This window comes from Budorcas taxicolor, chromosome 7 (assembly GCF_023091745.1).
Source record: "Budorcas taxicolor isolate Tak-1 chromosome 7, Takin1.1, whole genome shotgun sequence".
NCBI lineage: Eukaryota > Metazoa > Chordata > Mammalia > Artiodactyla > Bovidae > Budorcas > Budorcas taxicolor.
Genome location: NC_068916.1, coordinates 93,315,099 through 93,338,778, shown reverse-complemented (window position 1 = coordinate 93,338,778; position 23,680 = coordinate 93,315,099). Strand labels below are relative to the sequence as shown.

Sequence of the window (23,680 nt, the reverse complement as noted above, 5' to 3'; positions counted from 1 at the left end):
CACCTAAAATAGAGAACATTACATTTTGATTTAAAAAAATATTTAAATTAAAATTTTTTACATGTACAATGTAAATAAATAACTTTTAAACCAAAAAATAATAAAGATTAATAAAAGCAATGTATTCCAAACAAAAGTATTTTTTAGAGTTAAATTCTACACACTGGAAAAAGAAGCCTATACTACAACTTTGCATAAGTTCTTTAAGTGCTTTTAAAATTAGCAAGGTTGCAAATTCTGTCAATAAATAAATGCAATTAACATGGGTTAATAAGCGACGAAGTCTCTAATAGATGACAAAGCAAGCTGAGCAGGTTTAGAAAGCTGACCCCTATTTTTTGGCATCATCATGAAATCTCTGTGACCGACCTACACATTACTTCCAATGTCACCAATAAGGCCTCAGTGTGTACTCCAGGACACACTTTTACATTCTCAGGCAGTTCCTTCAGAGTATTTGGGAGCTTCTGCAATGTCTTTATATTTCTAGCATAAAGATCCAATAACCAGTCAGTATGAGCACTAGTGGTTTCCTTATAATTCTGACAAGCTATAAGCAGCTCACTTAGATGAGTTAATCCTTTGAAAGCTAAGAAGGACTCTGAAGACAAACCAAAAATTGAACAAAAATTTAGTAACATCCTACTAAGTAAAAATGAGCCAAATTCAAGCTGCTGGTGGTAAAAATGTTTTTCTGCTTGTGCATGAAAGTTCTCCACTGTATCTTCTATTTTTGTGATAGCAAATAGTTCTTCCTTGATTTGAGATGATACCACATAATCCAAGGGCAATTCCCCCTTAGAGTTCCTCTGCTGTAGAAGCACTGGGCCTGTGAAAAAGAAAATGCAAAATGTTAAGTGTAAAACATTTTGGCAGCTTAACAGCCGTATTTTCTCTTTTTTTCCCAAAGCCACCCAGGGCTCAGTTTACAGTCATATTTTGCAGTAATTCATATTGATGTAATTACCTAGCTATATATACTAACTGCCTAATAAAGGTGCTTTAGGGGGAAAAAAAACACCTAGCCAATTGCCTAACAAGGTTTGCCTAAAAGTATATGCCTTAGTTCAATAAATAACATATATGGTGTTTTTTATATATACACACATATATATAAAACTTTGATAAAACTTTATAAATTGTCATCTTGAAATAACAATATCAGTGTTCCTGGGGAAATTAACAAAATACATTTATCTTAAATTCTGTATGAGAGTCTTAAAGATATTTCCTAATACCACCAAGAGGAAAAAGTACTGCCGCCCCCTTCCATTGCTAATTGGTGATAGCAGCAGCGCAGACTGCAAAACTTTGCCCAGAGACAGAACACATTTTCCATTACCCTTGCTTATGTTCAATTTTTAGTAAAGGTAACTGATTCACAAAAAGTAAATATTAAATGCTCTGGGACAAACTCAGATTTCATTTTACCTATGCTAGTTAAACCCATCTAACCATCTACTTAAGACTTCCCTGGTGGCTCAACTTACAAAGTACTGAAGACAGAATTTATCCCCTGGGTAGTAAAAGATGATATGGGAGGGGCAAAATAACAGTGACTCAGTATTTGGTCACACTGTAAAGAACAGGAGTACTTTGTACCTCTGCCAATCAAGTTCTGTAATTAAAGCATCTGCCTCCAATGCGGGAGACCCGGGTTTGATCCCTGGGTAGGGAAGATCCTCTGGAGAAGGAAATGGCAACCCACTCCAGTATTCTTGCCTGGAGATTACCATGGACTGAGGAGCCTGGTGGGCTGTACTCCACGGGGTCGCAAAGAGTCGGACACGACTGAGTGACTTTACTTTACTTGCCATACAAATGTTACAAGGAATGTAAAGGTTTGAGTACTAGCAGACCTAATCAGAAGATTCTATCTTACAACACAGATCTCATCAGATCACAGCTGCTTAATCTCTTCATGATGAATCTGACTCGACCCCAAGATACCACAAGTAAACAAAGTTTTTAAAAACATAAATAAATTTTTAAAATTATTGCTCTCAAGAAAGACTAAGCAACTCACAACAAAGAGATAACATAGTTTCTATAGTGATCATATCAAACCATTCAATAGGTCCAAACTCAGATTATAACTAAGGCAAAGACAAGTCTATATGATTGCCAATCCAAGTACAAGTAGATATCCCTCTCTTAGGATAAAGAACTCATTTGTGTACTATTCTTCACCAAAGGTCCTAAAACAATTCACAATGGTTGATATAATGCCTTCTTCTTCTGAAAAACTGGACTTAATGCGACAAAGGTTTTATATCACTTAGACCATGTGAAGCAAAGCCAAATACTGGCTTGGTATGCCACATTCATGGTTAAGCAGAAAAATAAAACACTTCAAAGATAGAACAGTATGGTTCTGTAACCATATAATACTAAAAAAAGTGTTAAGAACTGAAAAATATATTGATTATGAAATGGTATAAGTAAAAGAGACACACAAAGGCCTTTAGGGGGCAGGAGAAGACTATAAATAACCAAATACACCAAACTACCATGATATAGATAGAGCCTTCCTTAGACAAATGAGAGCTAGATATAGCTTATAGTAAAGAGATATCTAAATAAAATATACTATTTATTTTCATCCAGAATCAAACAGCTTTAGTTACTGGACAAATAGTACAATAGTATTTTTAATGCAAATAAAAGTAACAGGAAATTTATACAAATCTGCATTATAAGCTTATAATCACTTTTCCTTTGTTTTTCCTTTTAAAACAGTTTTTCCAAATCAGTTTTGAATATTTTGATATAAAATTTATATTATTCAGTTCAGATATAAGAAGAATATCACTGAACTGGGGGGCTCGGGAAGGGTTTGGAAAGCAGAGATCAGAAAAGAAATCAGCAGAAAAAGCAGTAGATGAATACTGAGCTCAAGTTACTTCCATCACAAACCCCTACACAACAGTTATCACCATTTGGCAATTCTCCTACTTAATTGACTATAAAATGTGAATGAAGAAAAGGTATTCTAGGATATCTTTTTTTGTAGTATGTAAAGAAATGACTCATTAAAGAAAAAGAAGAATCACATTAGCAGTTATATACAGGAAGTGAAGTAAGAATGAAATATCCAAGTACTCACAAATGAAGATTTACATATACTTATTAATAAGCTTTCAGAAATAGCTGGTTTATAGACAGTACATACTTTTAAGTAAAAGGATTAACAGTAAAAACCAACATACCCAATTCAAAATATATTCTCAAAACAAAGGTAAACAGGTTTAATTTTATGACACAAGAAATAAATTGTTTTATCAAAAGGCTTTTATCCTTACTAAATAAAAGGTGCTTATATGCTAGCAGATTTTTCATGTTTACTTTTCATTAAAATGTAATAAAGGCATCTTTCCTTATAGATCTTAAAATATAAAATGCTTTCTACCTCTGAGGGATTCATCAAAAAAACTGGATAATTTATCATAACCGGCTTAGCATAAATGCACTCACCCCCATGCTGGAGCAGCAGCTTGCCAATTTCTACATGTCCGTTTGACAGCGCATCATGCAAAGGAGTCACCCCGTCCACTTGAGTGAGCAGATCTACCTCTGGACAACGTTGCAAAATTTCCTGGACACACACTGTGTTGCCATAGTTACAAGCTTCATGCAAAGGCGTCCAGCCAGCATTGTCTAAATTAGAAATCAAGGCAAATTTTTAAACGGCAAAAGTACGACTTTCGGTAGTGAAGTACTGAAATTCTACTTCCCTTATCAGTGTGACTTCATAAAAGTGCCTTATATACAAACAGAATGCTTTGATATAAATGCCTAGGGCTATAATATTTCTATTTGTAAAAAATAAAAGACAAACTATTTTAAAATGTTGATGGTGGGGTATGTCACAATATAGATGCCAAAAATGACTGTGTACTCTTCTACATCAGTATGTGATGAATTTCCTGGTTTTGCTAACAACAATACTTTGAAGATGTTAGGTAAATATACTTAAGTGATTTTTAGTAATGATGAAATTAAACTATTTAATATCACAAATATAAAACACTGAATTAAACAACAAAGATTTAGAACTTACCTTTAACATTGATGTCTATTCCTGGCGTAGAGAGAAGAAGAATCAATCTCTCCACTTGGTTATTTATGCAAGCTCTATGGAGGGCTGTTTCTCCTGCCATAAAAAATTAATAGATTATTCCAGAGAAGACAAGATATCAACTAAAGAAAATAATCAAAGGGCATGAACTAGGAGATCTGGCCCCATGCCAGAAAATTATTTATTGAGTTTCCTTTTGACTGGTTTAAACATCTTTCACATTAGGGAAAAAAAAAAAAGATGGGGGAGGGAACCCCACCCTCTTTATAGAGCCTCTCTGTCAGCAATTCAGCAATGAAATTCTGCAAAAGGTTTAACACAGGCATTGTCTCCTCGTAGTTCAAGGTTTAAGGCTTCAATCCTGCTATAAAACCCCCAAATGATCAGAGAACACCAAAAATACTGGGTTTTACAGCAATAAAAGTTTAGAGTGCAATTGCCCTCTCTTAAATTTATTCATGAACCTACGTTAAATGTATGGCTCTTTTTTATATAGCATTGATAGCTTAATTCAAATGAATGTTTCTGGCTAAGCACGAGTGCCTCTACACACTCAAGTGTAATTCAGAACTTCAAATCCATTAACAGATGGTTTGCTGCTTCTCAATAGGCTGTCTGGCTTGGCTACAGCAGCACAGAGACGGAGAAATGGGGGAATCTTAATATAAACACACACACACACACATGCATGCACGCACACACATGCAAAAAAAAAATCCTTGGTACCATTTAAAGCTGAACAAGAATGAAAAATAGAATGATAAAGTCTTTCTCAGGGTGGTGGTGGTGGTGTGCAATTAGTGTCTGCGGCTTAAAACTGTCTATATTCCTCTCTGTTGTAAACAAGATTAATAAGATACAAGTAATGATTTGATGTAAGGGGGATTAAAAAAATATTAACTGATTGCTTTGAAAATGAAATACATACTGAATCAAACTCTTTCTTGCTATAAGATACTAAGCAGCACATTTTCCCAGCGTTCAGTTTTTACAGATTATTTCTACAACTTCTACTAAAACATTTCTTTTAAAGGCAGGGAAAAGCTTTTGAAGTTTTCCTCTACTATTTCTCAGTTCTCTTCCTCCCTCCCAGTTCCTTCTGCTGTTCAGCCTAAAGTCATTCATATTCATTTTATTTTCTGACACAATAAACAAAGAAAAAGGACACCTTTGTGAAGTTAATATCTAAGTTCACATTTAATACATTTTTCATATTTTGAGGCAAACGGGCAGTTGTTTTACATTTGTGATATGCTATTATGAACTTATGCCATGTAGAAATATTATGAAAGCTTGATACCATAATGATAACATTTGTATTAAAAACATAATATAGGTCATAGACAAGAGACTTAGCAATTTACTTTGGTTGGATATAGACTCTTGGAAGGTATCATAATTTTGAGTTAAAAGGGCACCTAAGTTAAAGAAGTGCTGGAGTGAATTATTACAACGCTATTCTTGTTACTCCATCCCTTTAGGTACTGAGGTTCCAGTATAGTTAGAACCAAAAGCCAAGCACATTTCATAGTCTGGGCTCAATGCCTGGAAGAAAAGAGTCCATATGCTTAACACAGCTATGTAACATAGCCTACTTCTCATTCTTTGTTCACAAAATGTCTAGAACTGAAAGAGATGAAGACTGAATTATACTTTCAAATCACAAGACACTGATCTTAAGCAGCACAGGTTGAGGTGGAATAGAAAAGTAAGGCAGGCAAGTCTGGAATGAGCTCAACATGAGCTACACAGTGTTTAATATTTGAAAAGGCAGGTGGAGAAAACGGAGGAATACTCTATTACACCAGGTATTAAACATTTTTTTGTATAAATGGCAGTTCAAAAAATAATATGCTCTCCAAGAAGGTATTTTCTTGGACCTTGTCCAATATTTAAGGTGAAGTATTCATCAAGGCCAGTGTATAAAACTTGCAAATGCTGACTACAACCACACAAAGTTCCTAGCATAAATTAATTTAAATATTTGGAATACCTTTTAAATTAGTCTTGTGAAAATTTATCTTTGTAACTAAAGAGGGGCAATTCTCCTTGGAACACGACGATTCTCCTTCTGACTTCTTTTTCAATCTTTTTAATGATGAGGAACATTTAGCAAGATTCAGTTCTCTGAAAAGAAAGAAAGACATAAGGAAAGCTTGTTTCTCACCAAAGCATGGCAGCACAAATTATATGGTGAGTTAAAAAAAAAAAATCTAGCATTCTTTTAGTTTAAAAACCATTATTCATTCAAATATTTACTGCTTTCTATTTTTATATTTATTTCAACTGTATAGGAACAGATTTTAATGCATTAATTTTCATTGTATTAACTTTGCACCTCCAACTGACCACCAAAAAGTTTATGAATACTGAATGTCATAAAGAAGTTGAGACCAAGTAAACCATATTTGGCAGAGAGACTAAAGCAAAATGCTAATAAGATCAAAATTCAGGCCCCTACTTCCCATTCTTATTTTCATATTCTAATCCTATCCTCTTCTTCCCAAAGATTTCAGGTTTTCTGAATTTTGCATGGCATACTTTGAGAGGTTTCTCATTTGGGAAGGCTATTAAAACAATTCAGAGTATCTCACATGACCATGCATTCTGAACTCCTGTCTTTACTATACATAAGTAGTAATTTAAATTACAGGGAAAAAAATTGTGTGGAACAATATTTTGATGAAGAGTTTTACTTCTTTTAGAAAAGAATTTATTTTTTTAATAGAAAGAAAGCATGAACATTTGAATTAAAGAAAGCGAAAATGTTGATCATGTGCACTCATAGGTCTAAAACTGAGTTTTCTGCTTCTCAGCATAATTCAGACATCTCAGACAACCACACGGTTCAAGAAATGCCTAAGAAGAGCTGTACTTGAAAACAAAGCCGGGCTGGTATACAGCATCACTTACGGTATCTCTGGCAGCCCTTCACCTTGCTTCTGTTTAGCACCATTCAGCATTATTAAGGCCCTCTGAGATTCAAAGCAAGGCCGTGGTCCAATTTGCTTTGGTTTCTGCATCTTTCTAGTCCCACGCACACCAGTTTTCCCCAAAGCTGGCAAGTAGGAATATACCTGTTGCAAAATAATACTATATTGCTTTCTCAACTACAAAAACCTGGAAACAGTTAACAGAAATTACCTGATTCATTTCACCATTAAATGTAGTTGTATTTTCATTTCATCAATATGGTTGCCTCCCTATGTCATTTGAACATGCTAAAATATTAAGAAAGCTGCTAGTTCCATGTTATTATGTCAATATGACATACACAAGAAGAAAATTACTTTCTTAAAAATAATTTTTTTCAAACTCAAATTTGATGTTCATTTAGGAAAGCTCTTTAGATGAGTTTCATGCCCAACTTTTTACAATTAATTTGCCAATTTTTAGTATTTATGGTTTACATACAACTGGCATTTTGTCATTTCCATCTTGGTAATGCCTTCCTTTAACAGAAAAGAAATCTGGAATAAACGGAATAAGGAGTGCAAAAGTCATTAAAGACAAGGATTGTTGCAAACAGTATTTCCCCAACCTGACCAATTATTAACAAGTATATTTCTCATTTGTTGAAGAAACTGCTGGAAATAATAAATATCAATAATAGCTAAAGATAGCCGAGATAAAACTCTTTATATGTGTGTAACTTTGGAGTCATTTGCAAACTTTACTTTTTAAATACCATTAAATACTATGTAGAATTTTTTTTGGATCACAGTCTTTCCAAAATAACAATATTAGGTACTGTGGCAAGTGATACAAAGATTCTTATATAAATTTTCTGTTATCAATTCTTAATTATTCTCAAGTAATTAAAATTTTATTAGATTTTGAGGTAGAAAACTACCTGCTTTTATATATATTTGAAAGATGATTAATATGCTCTGTACAATTATCAGAATAACTAAGAATATTTAAAAACGAATGTATAAATTTACTTCTTAAAAATTAAAAGAACTAAAATAGAGTGGTGCTTACCATTTTCTGAAGAGAAAGTGGCTCAGAAGAAATACTAATGGAATTCTGTAAACACAACTTTTTAAAGACTGCCTCTGCAACAAACATTTGAAGCCAGGAGGAGGAAAAGGAAGAAATAAAAATCTCTAAGTCCTGTGAAGAAAAGTCTATAGAAAACAAAAGAAGTAAATATAGTTATTGCTATACACTATATAATTTCTTTCTATAGACTATTTCCTCCATGGACTTTATTCATTCAAATGATGATTTCTACACCAGTAAGATTCACCCACAAAATTTTAAACCATGAAAAATAGATAATATTCCTATTCCTTGGTCTTCAAGAGAAATTTTTTTTTTTTAATGGCATATGTTCTCACATTTGAAACAACCATTACTTTTTACTATTTTAAATAAAAGGCTATAAATTTTATGTATATACACATGAATGGAGAGATGATATATGAATAGACAGTTAGACATGGGTTTTTATCAGTATACTTTCCAATTAATGTTAAAGATCTATTCGCACAACTAGGCTGTGTATAGAAAACCAGAACTTGGTTTTTAAGTAGGCACATTTAATTTGCATTGATTAGTCTTGAGCTGATAGGATGACATTTTTTCCTCCAACCACATCCACAAATCCTATCACTGCAGAGAAGGATGAAAGATAAAGAAGAGAAGCAATGTAAGACACCCTTTCATGGATCACAGCCTGGTCCTGGAGAAGGGGCTTAACTAAATGAGGCCATGGGCCATGCCATGCAGGGTCACCCAAGATGGATAGGTCACAGCGAAGAGTGAGAAACATGGTCCAATGGAGGAGGAAATAGCAACCACTCCAGTACTCTTGCTATGAGAACCCCATGAACAGTATGAAAAGTCAAAAAGACATGACACCAGAAGATGAGCCCCGCAGGTGGGAAGGGGTCCAATATGCTACTAAAGAAGAGCAGAGGGCAATTACTAATAGCTCCAAAAAGAATGAAGTGACTGGGCCAAAGCAGAAACAATGGTCAGTTATAGATGTGTCTGGTGGTGGAAGTAAAATCCGATGCAATAAAAAACAATATTGGATAGGAACCTGGAATATTACGTCCATGAATCAATGTAAATTGGACATGGCCAAGCAGGAGATAGCAAGATTGAAAATCGACATCTTAGGCATCCATGAACTAAAATGGATGGGAACAGGCAAATTTAATTCAGATGACCATTATATCTACGACTATGGGCAAGAATCCATTAGAAAAAAATGGAGTAGCCCTCATAGTCAACAAAAGAATCTGAAAAGCAGTACATGGGTGAAACCTCAAAAACGATAGAACAAAGTACTAATCCCATTTCTGGGACAAACCATCCAACATCACAGTAATTAATCCAAGTCTATGCCCCAACCACTGATGCTGAAGAAGCGGAAGCTGTAGGTTCTATGAAGACCTACAACATTTTCTAGAACTTACGTCAAAAAGAGATGTCCTTTTCATCACAGGCAACTAGAATGCAAAAGTAGGAAATCAAGAGATAACTCGAGTGATAGGCAACTTTGGCCTTGGAGTACAAAATGAAGCAGGGCAAAGGGTAAGAGTTTTGTCAAGAGAACACAGGGTCATAGTAAACACCCTTTTCCAACAACCCAAGAGACAACTCTACCCATGGACATCAACAGATAGTCAATACGGAAATCAGATTGATTAGGTCCTTTGCAGCTGAAGATGGGGAAACTCTATACAGTAGCAAAAACAAGACCTAGGGCTGACTGTGGACATGGAAGAAGACAGTGGAGGAGTAAGATGGGAGATCGCCAGCTTCCGTACAAATACATCAAAAACTCACGAAGATATGGAACAACTCCTACAAAGCAACCTCTAGACGATAGCAGAAGACCCCAGGGCTCCAGGGGGACAGGCTAAGCTCCCTGAAATGAGAATGCAGGCACAAGTCACCCCTAACAAGAAATCAATACAAACCACTCACCAACCTTTCCCTCCAAAGGCGAAAACAAAAAGGAAGAAGGAATACAACCCTAAGACATGGGGAAAGGAGACCTCAAGTGGGGCAAGTTAGGGAAAAAAAAAACAACAACAAAACATGAAAAGACCTAGAGCTGACTGTGACTCAGATCATGAGTTCCTTATCACAAAATTCAGGCTTAAATTGAAGAAAGTGGGGAAAACCACTAGCCTTTCAGTTATGTCCTCAATCAGATCCCTTAAGATATTACAGTGGAGGTGACAAGTAGATTCAAGGGATTAGATATGGTAGACAGAGTGCCTGAAGTATGGAGGTTTGCAACACTGTACAGGAGTCAGTAACCAAAACCATCCCAGAGAAAAAGAAATGCAAAAAGACAAAGTGCTTGTCTGAAGAGGCATTACAAAATAGCTGAGGAAACAACAGAAGGGAAAAACAATTCAAGATGACAGGAAGGAGAGATAAGGCGGCAACAGAGGAGAACAATAGAATGGGAAAGACTATAGATCTCTTCAAGAAAACTGGAGATATCAAGGGAACATTTCATGCAAGGATGGGCAGGTATAAAGGGCAGAAATGGAAAGGACCTAACAGAAGCAAAAAAATTAAGAAGAGGTAGCAAGAATACACAGAAGAACTATACAAAAAATGTCTTAATGACCCAGACAGCCACGATGGTGTGGTCACTCACCCAGAGCTGGACATCCTGGAGTGTGAAGTCAAGTGGGTCTTAGGAAGCATTACTATGAACAAAGCTAGTTGAGGTGACAGAATTCTAGCTGAGCTATTTTAAATTCTAAAAGATGATGCTGTGCCATACTCAATGTGTCAGCAAATTTGGAAAACTCAGCAGTGGCCACAAGACTGGAAAAGGTCAATTTTCATTCCAATCCCAAAGAAGGGCAATGCCAAAGAATGTTCAAACCACTGCACAATCGCACTCACTTCACATGCTAGCAAGGTAATGCTCTAAATCCTTCAAACTAGGCTTCAAAATACGTGAACTGAGAACTTCCAAATGTACAAACTGGATTTAGAAAAGGCAGAGGAACCAGAGATCAAATTGACAACATTGACTGAATCATGGAGAAAGCAATGGAGTTCCAGGAAAAAATGTCTGCTTCACTGACTATGCGGAAGGCCTTTGACTGTATGGATCATAGCAAACTGTGGAAAATTCTTAAAAAGATGGCAATACGAGACCACCTTACCTGTCTCCTGAGAAGCCTGTATACAGGTCAAGAAGCAACAGTTTGAACTGGACATGGAACAACTGACTGGTTCAAGACCGAGAAGGAGTATGACAAGGCTGCATATTGCTGCTCTGCTTATTTAACTTGAATGCAGAGTACATCAAGGGAAATGTCAGGCTATGTAATCAAAAGCTGGAATCAAGATTGCCGGGAGAAATATCAATAACCTCAGATATGCAGATGACACCACCCTTATGGCAGAAAGTGAAGAACTAAAGAGCCTCTTGATGAAAGTGAAAAAGGAGAGTAAAAAGTTGGCTTAAAACTCAACATTCAGAAAACTAAGATCATGGCATCCAGTCTCATCACTTCATGGCAAATAGATGGTACAACAATGTAAACAGTGACAGACTTTATTTTCTTGGGTTCCAAAATCATTGTGGATGCTGACTGTATCATGAAATTAAAACATGTTTGCTCCTTGAAAGGAAAGCTGTGACAAACCTAGATTGTGTATTAAAAAGCAAAGACATCATTTTGCCAAAAAAGGCCCATATAGTCAAAGCGATGGTTTCTCCAGTAATCATGTAGAGATGTGAGTGTTGGACCATAAATGAGGCAGAGTACTGAAGAACTGATGCTTTTGAGTTGTGGTGCTAGAAAAGGCTCTTGAGAGTCTCCTGGATACCAAGGAGATCAAACCAGTCAATTCTAAAGATCAACCATGAACATTGACTAGAAGGACTAATCCTGAAGCTCCAATACTTTGGCCACCTGGTGGGCAGAGTTGACTCATTGGAAAAGACCCTGATGCTGGGAAAGACTGAAGGCAAAAGAAGGGGGAGGCAGAGGATGAGATGGCTATATAGCACCACTGACTCAATGGACATGAATTTGAGCAAACACCGGGAGATAGCGGAGGACAGGGAAGCCTGGCGTGCTGCAGTCTATGGAGTGGCAAAGAGTTAGACATGACTTAGCAACTGAACAAGGAAATGATTCTCCATCAAAATATTGACCAAAAGGACATTATTAGAATACCCAGATTCACTTGTAGGGATTAAGTGTATTATTCTACAAGCTCTATAATAAACAATTTAGTTTCACGTATTAGTTGTAGAAAAGCTACTGCTCTTAAGGATCAATCATTTACTTTTCTCTCCTGACAAAGGCTTAAAATCAACATGTAGTAACAAAAATTTAGGAGATATTAATTTAAACCATTTTTAGATATATATGTTTTTAAAACTGCCTATCTATGGCTTAATTGGAAGCCTAAGAAACCAACTGGGTGTGCTTTGAGAAGGGGAAGGAAAGGCTTAAACACACACTTCAAACAGGAATACAATTTAATCTCTTGTAGTTTTAAATATTAGTGATCAAACATAACTGAGAGCAAAGTAATCAGTCTGTTCACAGGATTACAATGGTAACATTAAAGTTTAATTTCAGCTGAAGTCAGTTACTGGCTCAGATATGTTAGGTTTAAATTTGTCTTGTGAAAACTGGTAGTAACAGTGGGTAACAATGCTTGCTTTAAAGTTAAGGGACATTTGATTATGAGTATGGAAAGCATTAAAGTTGATTCATAACACGCAGCAGAATTCTGTTAATACAAGGTTCATTATTTCATGCATTTGGTTAAACTGTAAGATAAGTTGTATCTCCCTAGAGGTAACCAATACACACTGGAAACAATGCATATAAATATACTGATAATCTGTAAAGGCACTGCTAATCCTCCAACTCAAACAAGTTTCATTATGGAATGAAAACAGAGAATCCTTTTAGCTGAATGTTTAGTTCCCATGCTAGCAAATAATGCCAGAATTCTGTTTCTAAAATGGAAAGAAGAAAAAAAACCAACCCCCCCCCCCCCACACACTACCTAGTAGGAATGGTGGGAAAGAAATGATAAGAGAGGATTCTGAAGGAAGATTGAATTTGAGCTAAGAAATGTTAAAAAGTCATGGAACAAAGGACAGCTACTTCACAAAAGGAACAGTAATCACCCCTCAGCTCAATGAAAAAGAAAGAAAAAAAGAAGATAAAATGCTTTAGATAAAAATCTTCTAACTTCAGTGGTATAAAGAGAGACCTCTCTTTGCAGAGGGCATCATTGAATAAATCCTGAACCCAGTTACAGCCTGGATTCCTATTCTAGAATCTCTGTTCGAAGTATTAAAGTGATTGACAGCATATTCAAGAACTTTTTCTTTTATATAAAACTAAGATGCAATGAAACACATGTGCAACAAAAGAGAATACTTACTTAGCAGTCTAAAATATTTTTACGTATATCAAAATCACCTTTTATATTTGAAAGCTATAACAGTTCACTTGGTTTAAAATGTTCATTTTAGAAATTTAGGAAAGAAGAGAGAAAGGGAGAGAGGAAGGAAACGGATCATAAGGCACTCCTCTGGCTTTGAAGAGTAAGAACATATCTAGTGTGGATAACATTATACTAGCTTTGTATGGGGGCAGATGGTTACTAGATTTATAGTAGTGGTGATCATTTCTTAACATATACAAACGTCCAACAATGTAGTATACCTGAAACTAAGGTAATGCTATATGTCAACTATATGAAAAAAAAAAAGAATAATAAAAAAGAATGTAAAAAAGTCTTACAGAAGCCTGGCTTAACTCTGGAGACCCAAAAGAGCTAGGAACAACCTTCATGGGCTTCTCTGGTGCCTCAGACAGTAAAGAATTCATCTGCAATGCCCGAGTCCAGAGTTCAATCCCTGGGTTGGGAAGATCCCCTTTAAAGGGAATGGCTACCCACTCCAGTATTCTTGCCTGGAGAATTCCATGAACAGAGAAGGGTGGGCTACAGTCCCTGGTGTCGTAAAGAGTCACACATGATTGACCTACTAATACACATACATACAAAACATAAAGTAAGCACGTGAAAATGAGTTCTGTCATCATATTGCTTAAATAATATTCCTATTACTTTAGGGGGAACTTTAAAATCAGATAATACAGGGAGGAGGAAGAGTGACAAAATTATACATACATATTACTTTTATTTGTTTCATCCATGCTAATTCGTTAGATCATCAGACTCAATGGAAAAGAAGCAGTGGCAGCTTTTTGTTATAATAAGAAAAACTATACAGTATCATGTACATGGGGGAAATGTTTTAACCAGTAATATAAGCTCAAGTTAATACAACTGGCTTTCTATACCACAGGAAGTATTCTGACCTAATGATTTTCATTTTTAATAATGTTAAGTATTCATGCAGGATGAGACCAGGAAACTGTTCATATGGCACAGATAACATCACAGAGAGATAATGCTTCCCAGTTGAATGATTAGAAGTATTAAATGTATTAAAAATAGTTTTTACCACATGAGATTCTAAAACACCAAACAACAAAAAAAAGGTAAATCTAAAATAAATTGATTTTAAATCTGTTTAAATATTTACTTTTATGAGGTAGTTTAAATTTTTAGTTGTAGAATTAAGAAAAAATGATTCATATTATCTACAAATATATAATACTTTATTTCCAGGTACTATTTTCCATTCTGTAATATCAAGTTTTATAAAATCACGATGTGTTTGAGTAAGACTCATGCAACACAGACATACTCACCATCACACGAAAGGGAGACATAGCTTCCGAAGTCATCAGACATGTGTCGCACCACGTTTCTGCCCATGCTAAGACCAAGGACAATCCAATAATCTGCTGCTGCTCCAAGAATTCCAGTCAATAAGTAAGCTAGTTCATGTCTGAAGACCTAACATGAAGATAGGAAAATATTACTAAAACATACTGAAAGGTATCATTTCTATTATTTTGAATACTTGCTGAGGCAAAATATTGCTATTTTAAAAAATGGGGCATGCTAATGCTAAAAAGTTATTCTCAAGAACTCAAGCAAATTAACTCCCTCTTTTCATTCTTTCCATCTCCTTTTTTCCTTCCTTCCTCCCCTGATCTATATTTACATCTAAATCTATATCTATACAACAAAATAGTTAATAACATTTACAGCTCTCATATATGGATAGCTTGAAACAAACTTTTAAAATAACTTCATCCAATTGTAACCAGTGCTTTAGACGGGCAATAATTCTATTAAAACAATGAAGAAGTATTAGGCTTCTGTGGATTTCTGTTAACAAGAACATATGACTATAAAAAAGAGAGAAATTTAGTCACCTCTACTGTTTATATATAAAATCAACCTTTACATTTCCCTAAATGGCCTTTCAAAGGAAAAGACTTCAAAAACACAATGAATACAAGCTACAGTAAGAGTGTACTTTGTTATTAAAAAAAAAAAAAATTGGCTGATTAAATATAAGTTATTCAGTTCAGTCGCTCAGTCGTGTCTGACTCTGAGACCCCATGAATCACAGCACGCCAGTCCTCCCTGTCCATCACCAACTCCCAGAGTTCACTCAAACTCACATCCATCAAGTCAGTGATGCCATCCCGCCATATCATCCTCTGTAGTCCCCTTCTCCTCCTGCCCTCAATTCCTCCCAGCATCAGTCTTTTCCAATGAGTCAACACTTCGCATGAGGTGGCCAAAATACTGGAGTTTCAGCTTTAGCATCATTCCTTCCAAAGAACACCCAGGACTGATCTCCTTTAGAATGGACTGGTTGGATTTTCTTGCAGTCCAAGGGACTCTCAAGAGTCCTCTCCAATACCACAGTTCAAAAGCATCAATTCTTCAGTGCTCAGCTTTCTTCACAGTCCAACTCTCACATCCATACATGACTATGGGAAAAACCATTGCCTTGACTAGATAGACCTTTGTTGGCAAAGTAACATCTCTGCTTCTCAATATGCCATCTAGGTTGGTCATAACTTTCCTTCTTCCAAGGAGCAAGTGTCTTTTAATTGCATGGCTGCAGTCACCATCTGCAGTGATTTTGGAGCCTCCCAAAACAAAGTCTGACACTGTTTCCACTGTTTCCCCATCTATTTCCCATGAAGTGACGGGACCGGATGCCATGATCTTCATTTTCTGAATGTTGAGCTTTAAGCCAACTCATTCACTCTCCTCTTTCACTTTCATCAACAGGCTTTTTAGCTTCTCTTCTCCTTTCTGCCATAAGGGTGGTGTCATCTGCATATCTGAGGTTATTGTTATTTCTCCCGGCAATCTTGATTCCAGCTTGTGCTTCTTCCAGCCCAGCATTTCTCATGATGTACTCTGCATAGAAGTTAAATAAGCAGGGTGACAATATACAGCCTTGCCGGACTCCTTTCCCTATTTGGAACCAGTCTGTTGTTCCATGTTCAGTTCTAACTGTTGCTTCCTGACCTGCATATAGGTTTCTCAAGAGGTAGGTCAGGTGTTCTGGTATTCCCATCTCTTTCAGAATTTTCCACAGTTTATTGTGATCCACATAGTCAAAGGCTTTGGTATAGTCAATAAAGTAGAAATAGATGTTTTTCTGGAACTCTCTTGCTTTTTCCATGATCCAGCAGATGTTGGCAATTTGATCTCAGTCTCCTCTGCCTTTTATAAAACCAGCTTGAACATCTGGAAGTTCACGGTTCACGTATTGCTGAAGCCTGGCTTGGAGAATCTTGAGCATTACTTTACTAGCGTGTGAGATGAGTGCAATTATGTGGTTGTTTGAGCATTCTTTGGCATTGCCTTTCTTTGGAATTGGAATGAAAACTGACCTTTTCCAGTCCTGTGGCCACTGCTGAGTTTTCCAAATTTGCTGGCATATTGAGTGCAGCACTTTCACAGCATCATCTTCCAGGATTTGAAACAGCTCAACTGGAATTCCATCACCTCCACTAGCTTATATCAAATACCATATCTAACTTACAGATATCAAGTTTAAACATTGCTTTATATTACCATTTCTATATTAACATTATTGAACTACTATAAGAAATATAACAAGGCATACAAAATTTACTTATAATAATGTTTTACACTAGTGTTTAAAAACATCTTTCTAATCCATAAACTATGAAGATGAAGAGGTGTGAAAATGATATTTTTAAACACCTCTGATTTAAACAGACACACTTTTTCACAATGACATTAAACTAGTTAAAATTCCTGTAGTTTTGGTATTTGCTGTCTAGGCATGTTGGATGCATGAAAAAAATCACTAAATTAACAGTTGGGTAGAAAGCATGTGAAAAGGTTTTAATAAATGTTATGATACCCAAATAGACTATAACTGCTATGTTCTGCCACCATATTATACCTGATATAAGATTAGTGTCAGAAATATCCAGCACTTAGGACTTTGAACCCTCAGTGACTACAGGATTTATTTTTCCTGCCCTCAAAGACAAGGTTCTTATGAGTATATACCACATCATTCCTATCATAAGAAGTTTTTAGTTAAATGATTTCAGAATTGAAGTGCTATTTTGGGGTTGCTGTACAAACAAGGACAAATGGTCAAGCAGCACATACATCAGACCCACTAAAAAAAAAGTGTTTATTGAGGGAAAATCCACAGATAGGATCCTTAGCAGGTACATAGGTCCCCTTCTGCCCTACCATGATGCTGTTGGGCAGCACATGGTATTCAGGCAGGGCTGGACATCAGAAGGTGAGGGACAAACTCTGAAGATTGAGACCAAAGGAATTCTAAGCTGCATGATTAGGGAAGCACTGCCCTTCTTCTGACATGATCAGGGGCCAAAATACAGAACCGTGACCATACCCTGATTCTGCAAGGTCAGGATTCACGAGTGGGCAAGAGCAGGGCTCCTTCTTCTGCTTCATTAGAGAGCTGGGTTTAAACCCTGCAGCTGTGGTTGTGTGACATGGGGAGTGAGCAGTAGGACTGGCCGTTCCCACCAGGCCGTGGACGTGCCCACACCTCCCTCAGACTCTAACTGTGATAAGCCTTGAAGCTGACTCTAAATGGCTCTTGTAAGTACTGGGTCTTAGACAGTCTTCAGTGAGTTTTGCAGGAAGCCAACTCTGTTCTGTGCAAAGCCCAAATGTAGATGATCACTGAGCAATGTTACGTCTCATGGTTCAATTTATGAAGAGAACATAAAATGGGACAATGAAAATCTCTATTTAAACTAGCAAACTGATCATGCCTAGATTCATACCACAGAATATTCCTTCCAACATATGCGTATATCTGACTTTTAGCAATGAGACTACTCAGGAAGAAAGCATGAGACTGTTCCATTTGATTTTTCAAAGTATTCCCCTATTTCAATCAGGGTTACTTCAGCTCCCTGGTCCTCAGACTCCAGATGTGAAAGACGAGGTCAGCCCAAAGAATTAAGCTTCATATAAACCAAAATCCTAACACTGAAAGATGAAGCCCCTGGTCGGCAGGTGTCCAATATGCTACTGGAGAAAAGCAGAGAAACAGCTCCAGAAGGAATGAAGACTCTTGAGCCAAAGAGGAAACAATGCTTGGTTGTGGATGTGTCTGGTGGTCAAAGTAAAATCTGATGCTGTAAAGAGCAATATCGCATAGGAACCTGGAATGTTAGATCGATGAATCAAGGTTAATTGGAAGTGGTCAAATAGGAGATGGCAAGAGTGAACATCGACATTTTAGCAATTGAACTAAAATGGACTGAAATGGGCGAATTTAACTAAGATTACCATTTTATCTACTACCATGGGCAAGAAGCCCTTTGAAGAAATGAGGTAGCCCTCAGAGTCAACAAGAGTCTGAAATGCAGTACTTGGGTGCAATCTCAAACTGACAGAATGATCTCTGTTGGTTTTCAAGGTAATCCATTCAACATCATAGTAATCCAAGTCTATGCCCCAACTACTAATGCCAAAGAAGCTGAACAGTTAGTTCTATGATGACCTACAAGACCTTCTAGAACTAACACCAAAAAACGATGTCCGTTCCATTATAGGTGACTGGAATGCAAAAGTAGGAAATCAAGAGATACCTGGAGAAACCGGCAAGTTTGGCCTTGGAGTACAAAATGAAGCAGGGCAAAGGCTAACAGAGTTTTGCTAAGAGAATGCACTGGTTATAGTAAACACCCTCTTCCAACAACACAAGGGATGACTCTACACATGGACACCACCAGATGGTCAATACCAAAACCAGACTGATTATATTCTCTGCAGGTAAAGATGGGAGAAGCTCTAAGCAGTCAGCAAAAACAAGAATGGGAGCTGACTGTGGCTCAGACCATAACTCCTTATTGCCAAATTCAGACTGAAATTGAATAAAGTAGGGAAAACCACCAGACCATTATGGTATGAACTAAATCAAACCCCTTATGATTATACAGTGGAAGTGACAAACAGATTCAGGGTATTAGATCTGAAAGAAAGAGTGCTTGAAGAACTGTGGACAGAGGTTCGTGACACTGTACAGGAGGCAGTGATGAAGACCATACCCAAGAAAAAGAAATGCAAAAAAGCAAAATGGTTGTCTGAGGAGGCCTTACAAATAGCTAAGAAAAGAAGAGAAGGAAAAGGCAAAGGAGAAAAGGAAAGATATACCCATTTGAATGCAGAGTTCCAAAGAACAGCAAGGAGAGATAAGAAAGCCTTCCACAGTGATCAGTGCAAAGTAATAGAGGAAAAGAATAGAATGGGAAAGACTAGAGATCTCTTCAAGAAAATTAGAAATACCAAGGGAACATTTCATGCAACGATGGGCTCAATAAAGGACAGAAATGATATGGACCTAAGAGAAGCCAAAGATGTTAAGAAGAGGTGGTAAGAATACATAGAAGAACTATATAAAAAGGATTTTAATGACCTGGACAACCACAATGGTGTGGTCACTTACCTACAGTCAGACATCCTGGAATGTGCAGTGAAGTGGGCCTTAGGAAGCATTACTACGAACAAAGTTAGTGGAGGTGATGGAATTCCAGTTGAGCTATTTCAAATCCTGAAAGATGATGCTGTTAAAGTGTTACACTTAATATGCCAGCAAATTTGGAAAACTCATCAGTGGCCGCAGGACTAGAAAAGGTCAGTTTTATTCCAATCCCAAAGAAGGGCAATGGCAAAGAATGTTCAAATTAACGCACAATTTCTGTCATTTCATATGCTAGTAAGGTAATGTTCAAAATTCTCCAAGCCAGGCTTTAGCAGTACATAAACTGAGAACTTACAGATGTACAAGCTGGATATAGAAAAGGCAGAGGAAGCAGAGATCAAATTTCCAACACCTGTTGGATCACAGAAAAAGCAAGGGAAATTCACAACAAACTGTGAAAAATTCTAATAGAGATGGGAATATCAAACTACCTTACATGCCTCCTGAGAAATCTGTATGCAGGTCAAAAAGCAACAGTTAGAACCAGACATGGAACACAGACTGGTTGAAAATTAGGAAAGGAGTATATCAAAGCTATACATTGTCACCTTGCTCATTTAACTTATATGCAGAGTACATCATGAGAAATGCTGGACTAGATGAAGCTTGAAGCTCAAGCTGTAATCAAGATTGCCAGGAGAAATATCAATGACCTCAAAAATGAGATGACATCACCTTGGTAGAAAAAAGCAAAGAGGAACTAAAGAGCCTCTTGAAGAATGTGAAAGAGGAGAGTGACAAAGCTGGCTTAAAACTCGGCATTCAAAAGACGAACATCATGGCATGTGGTCCCATCACTTCCTGACAAATCGGTTCAGTTCAGTCACTCAGTCGTGTCCAACTCTTTGCGACCCCATGAATCGCAGCACACCAGGCCTCCCTGTCCATCACCAACTCCCAGAGTTCACCCAGACCCACGTCCATCGAGTCAGTGATGCCATCCAGCCATCTCATCCTCTGTTGTCCCCTTCTTCTCCTGCCCCCAATCCCTCCCAGCACCAGAGTCTTTTCCAATGAGTCAGCTCTTTGCATGAGGTGGCCAAAGTACTGGAGTTTCAGCTTTAGCATCATTCCTTCCAAAGAAATCCCAGGGCTGATCTCCTTCAGAATGGACTGGTTGGATCTCCTTGCAGTCCAAGGGGCTCTCAAGAGTCTTCTCCAATACCACAGTTCAAAAGCAGCAATTCTTCGGCACTCAGCTTTCTTCACAGTCCAACTCTCACATCCATACATGACTACTGGAAAAACCATAGCCTTGACTAGACAGACCTTAGTCAGGAAAGTAATGTCTCTGCTTTTGAATATGCTATGTAGTTTGGTTATAACTTTCCTTCCAAGGAGTGTCTTTTAATTTCATGGCTGCAGTCACCATCTGCAGTGATTTTGGGGCCCAAAAAAATAAAGTCTGACACTATTTCCACTGTTTCCCCATCTATTTCCCATGAAGTGATGGAACCGGATGCCATGATCTTCGTTTTCTGAATGTTGAACTTTAAGCCAACTCATTCACTCTCCTCTTTCACTTTCATCAAGAGGCTTTTTAGCTCCTCTTCTCTTTCTGCCACAAGGGTGGTGTCATCTGCATATCTAAGGTTATTGATATTTCTCCGGGCAATCTTGATTCCAGCTTGTGCTTCTTCCAGCCCAGCATTTCTCATGATGTACTCTGCATGGAAGTTAAATAAGCAGGGTGACAATATACAGCCTTGCCGGACTCCTTTTCCTATTTGGAAACAGTCTGTTGTTCCATGTTCAGTTCTAACTGTTGCTTCCTGACCTGCATATAGGTTTCTCAAGAGGCAGGTCAGGTGGTCTGGTATTCCTATCTCTTTGAGAATTTTCCACAGTTTATTGTGATCCACACAGTCAACAATTTCTTGTACACTGCTTTGCAGATATATTTAATTTACTTATAAATCTGAACAAAAATCTTCAGGTTAAATATGTATAAATTCATTATACATAGTCAAAAAAGCAGAAACAGATGTTTTTCCGGAACTCTCTTGCTTTTTCCTGTCAAATAGATGGGGATAAAATGGAAACTTTATTTTCTTGGGCTCCAAAATCATTGCAGATGGTGACTACAGCGATGACATTAAAAGATGCTTGCTCTTTGGAAGAAAAGCTATGAGAAACCTAGACAGCATACTGAAAAGCAGACTCACTTTGGTGACAAAGGTCCATATAGTTAAAACTCTGGCTTTTCTAGTAGTTATGTATGGATGTGAGAGTTGGACCATAAAGAAGGATGAGCACTGAAGAATTGATGCTTTTGAACTGTGGTGCTGGAGAAGACTCTTGCGAGTCCCTTAGTCAGCAAGGATATCAAACCCATCAATCCTGAAGGAAATCAACCCTAAATATTCACTGGAAGAACTGATGCAGAAGCTGAAGCTCCAATACTTTGATCACCTGATGGGAAGAGTCGACTCATTGGAAAAGTCTCTGATGCTGGAGAAGATTGAGGGTTGGAGAAAACGGGGGCAACAGAGGATGGGAGGGTTGGATGGCATCATCAACTCAATTGACATGAGTCTGAGCAAACCCTGGGAGATAATGAAGGACAGGGAAACGTGGCATACTACATTCCATGGGGTTGCAAAGAGTCAGACATGTCTTAGCAACTGAACAACAACACCACCATAATCCAGCACTCCGTCACGTGAAAATAACACAAAACCAACCAGCTGAGACTTTCCTTATGCAAATAAATGTACACGTGTGCCTGACACCACAGATGAGTATCAGTATTGCTTACTATTCAATTCACCTTCAAATTATTGTTATTCAACAGAGACAGGGCTCCCCTGGGGGTCCAGTGATGAAGAGTCCTCCTTGCAGTGCAGGGGACACCAGTCGGATCCCTGGTCCAGAAGGACACCACATGCCTCGGAGCAACTAAGCCCATGCATCACAAATGTAGAGCCTGTGCTCTAGTGCCAGGAGCCACAACTATTGAAGCTTACACGCCCTCGAGTTCCTGCTCAGAAACAAGAGAAGCCACTGCAATGAGAAGCCCACGTACCGAAACTACAGAGTAGCCCCCGCTAGCCTCAACTAGAGAAAGCCCTCACGACAAAGATTCAGCGCTTCCAAAAACAAAATAAATCTTAAAAAGAAAAATTAAAAAAAAAAAAATCGAGATCGGCCCATCTTGCAGTATTTTCAAGGAAAGACTGTGGTTCCTTTACCATGGTGGGAAAAATTCGTGCCAAAGTTATTCTATTTGTGTATCAATGGCTAAAACAGCTATCACATATCCATCACAGAAAATTTTCATAGAAAAATATACTTTCAAATCAGGTTCTTGGATCCTTTTACACTATTTTCTTAACCATGACGCTCACTATAACCATAGGCCACTGTGCTATGGATTATGCTCACTGTAAGCGAACAATGCTATTTCTAGCACAGAGAATAGATACGCTTTGGGGTAGGTTAGAGGGAGAAAGGCAAAAAAAAAAATTCATAAAACAAGAAAAGCTTTCTTGGAATACTGAAATGTTTACTAAAGCTGAAAGAGTACAGCACAAATAACCTAAGATTTAAAGAAATCAAAAATTTAACTCACAGATGTGACAGATTTACCTTGGTACTCCCTTCTAATACGTCCAAGTCTTTTAGAAGACATTCTGTCAATACAGTTCTCTATTATCTACCAGTGCAAGTGATCTCCAGGTTAT

The 23,680-nt window shown here is 37.3% G+C and overlaps 1 protein-coding gene across 1 annotated transcript in view; it reads right to left on the bottom strand.

Moving 5' to 3' along the window:
* Positions 1 to 347: 347 nt before the first annotated feature.
* Positions 348 to 23,680, bottom strand: part of SLF1 (SMC5-SMC6 complex localization factor 1) — a 60,322-nt gene continuing 36,989 nt past the window's right edge. The window contains exons 14-20 of the mRNA XM_052644084.1: positions 14,824 to 14,971; positions 8,063 to 8,208; positions 6,992 to 7,155; positions 6,072 to 6,205; positions 4,061 to 4,153; positions 3,475 to 3,657; positions 348 to 829 (exon numbers count right to left, since the gene is read on the bottom strand). Of these exons, the coding sequence (XP_052500044.1) occupies positions 348 to 829; positions 3,475 to 3,657; positions 4,061 to 4,153; positions 6,072 to 6,205; positions 6,992 to 7,155; positions 8,063 to 8,208; positions 14,824 to 14,971 (1,350 nt within the window). The remainder of the gene's footprint in view (positions 830 to 3,474; positions 3,658 to 4,060; positions 4,154 to 6,071; positions 6,206 to 6,991; positions 7,156 to 8,062; positions 8,209 to 14,823; positions 14,972 to 23,680) is intronic.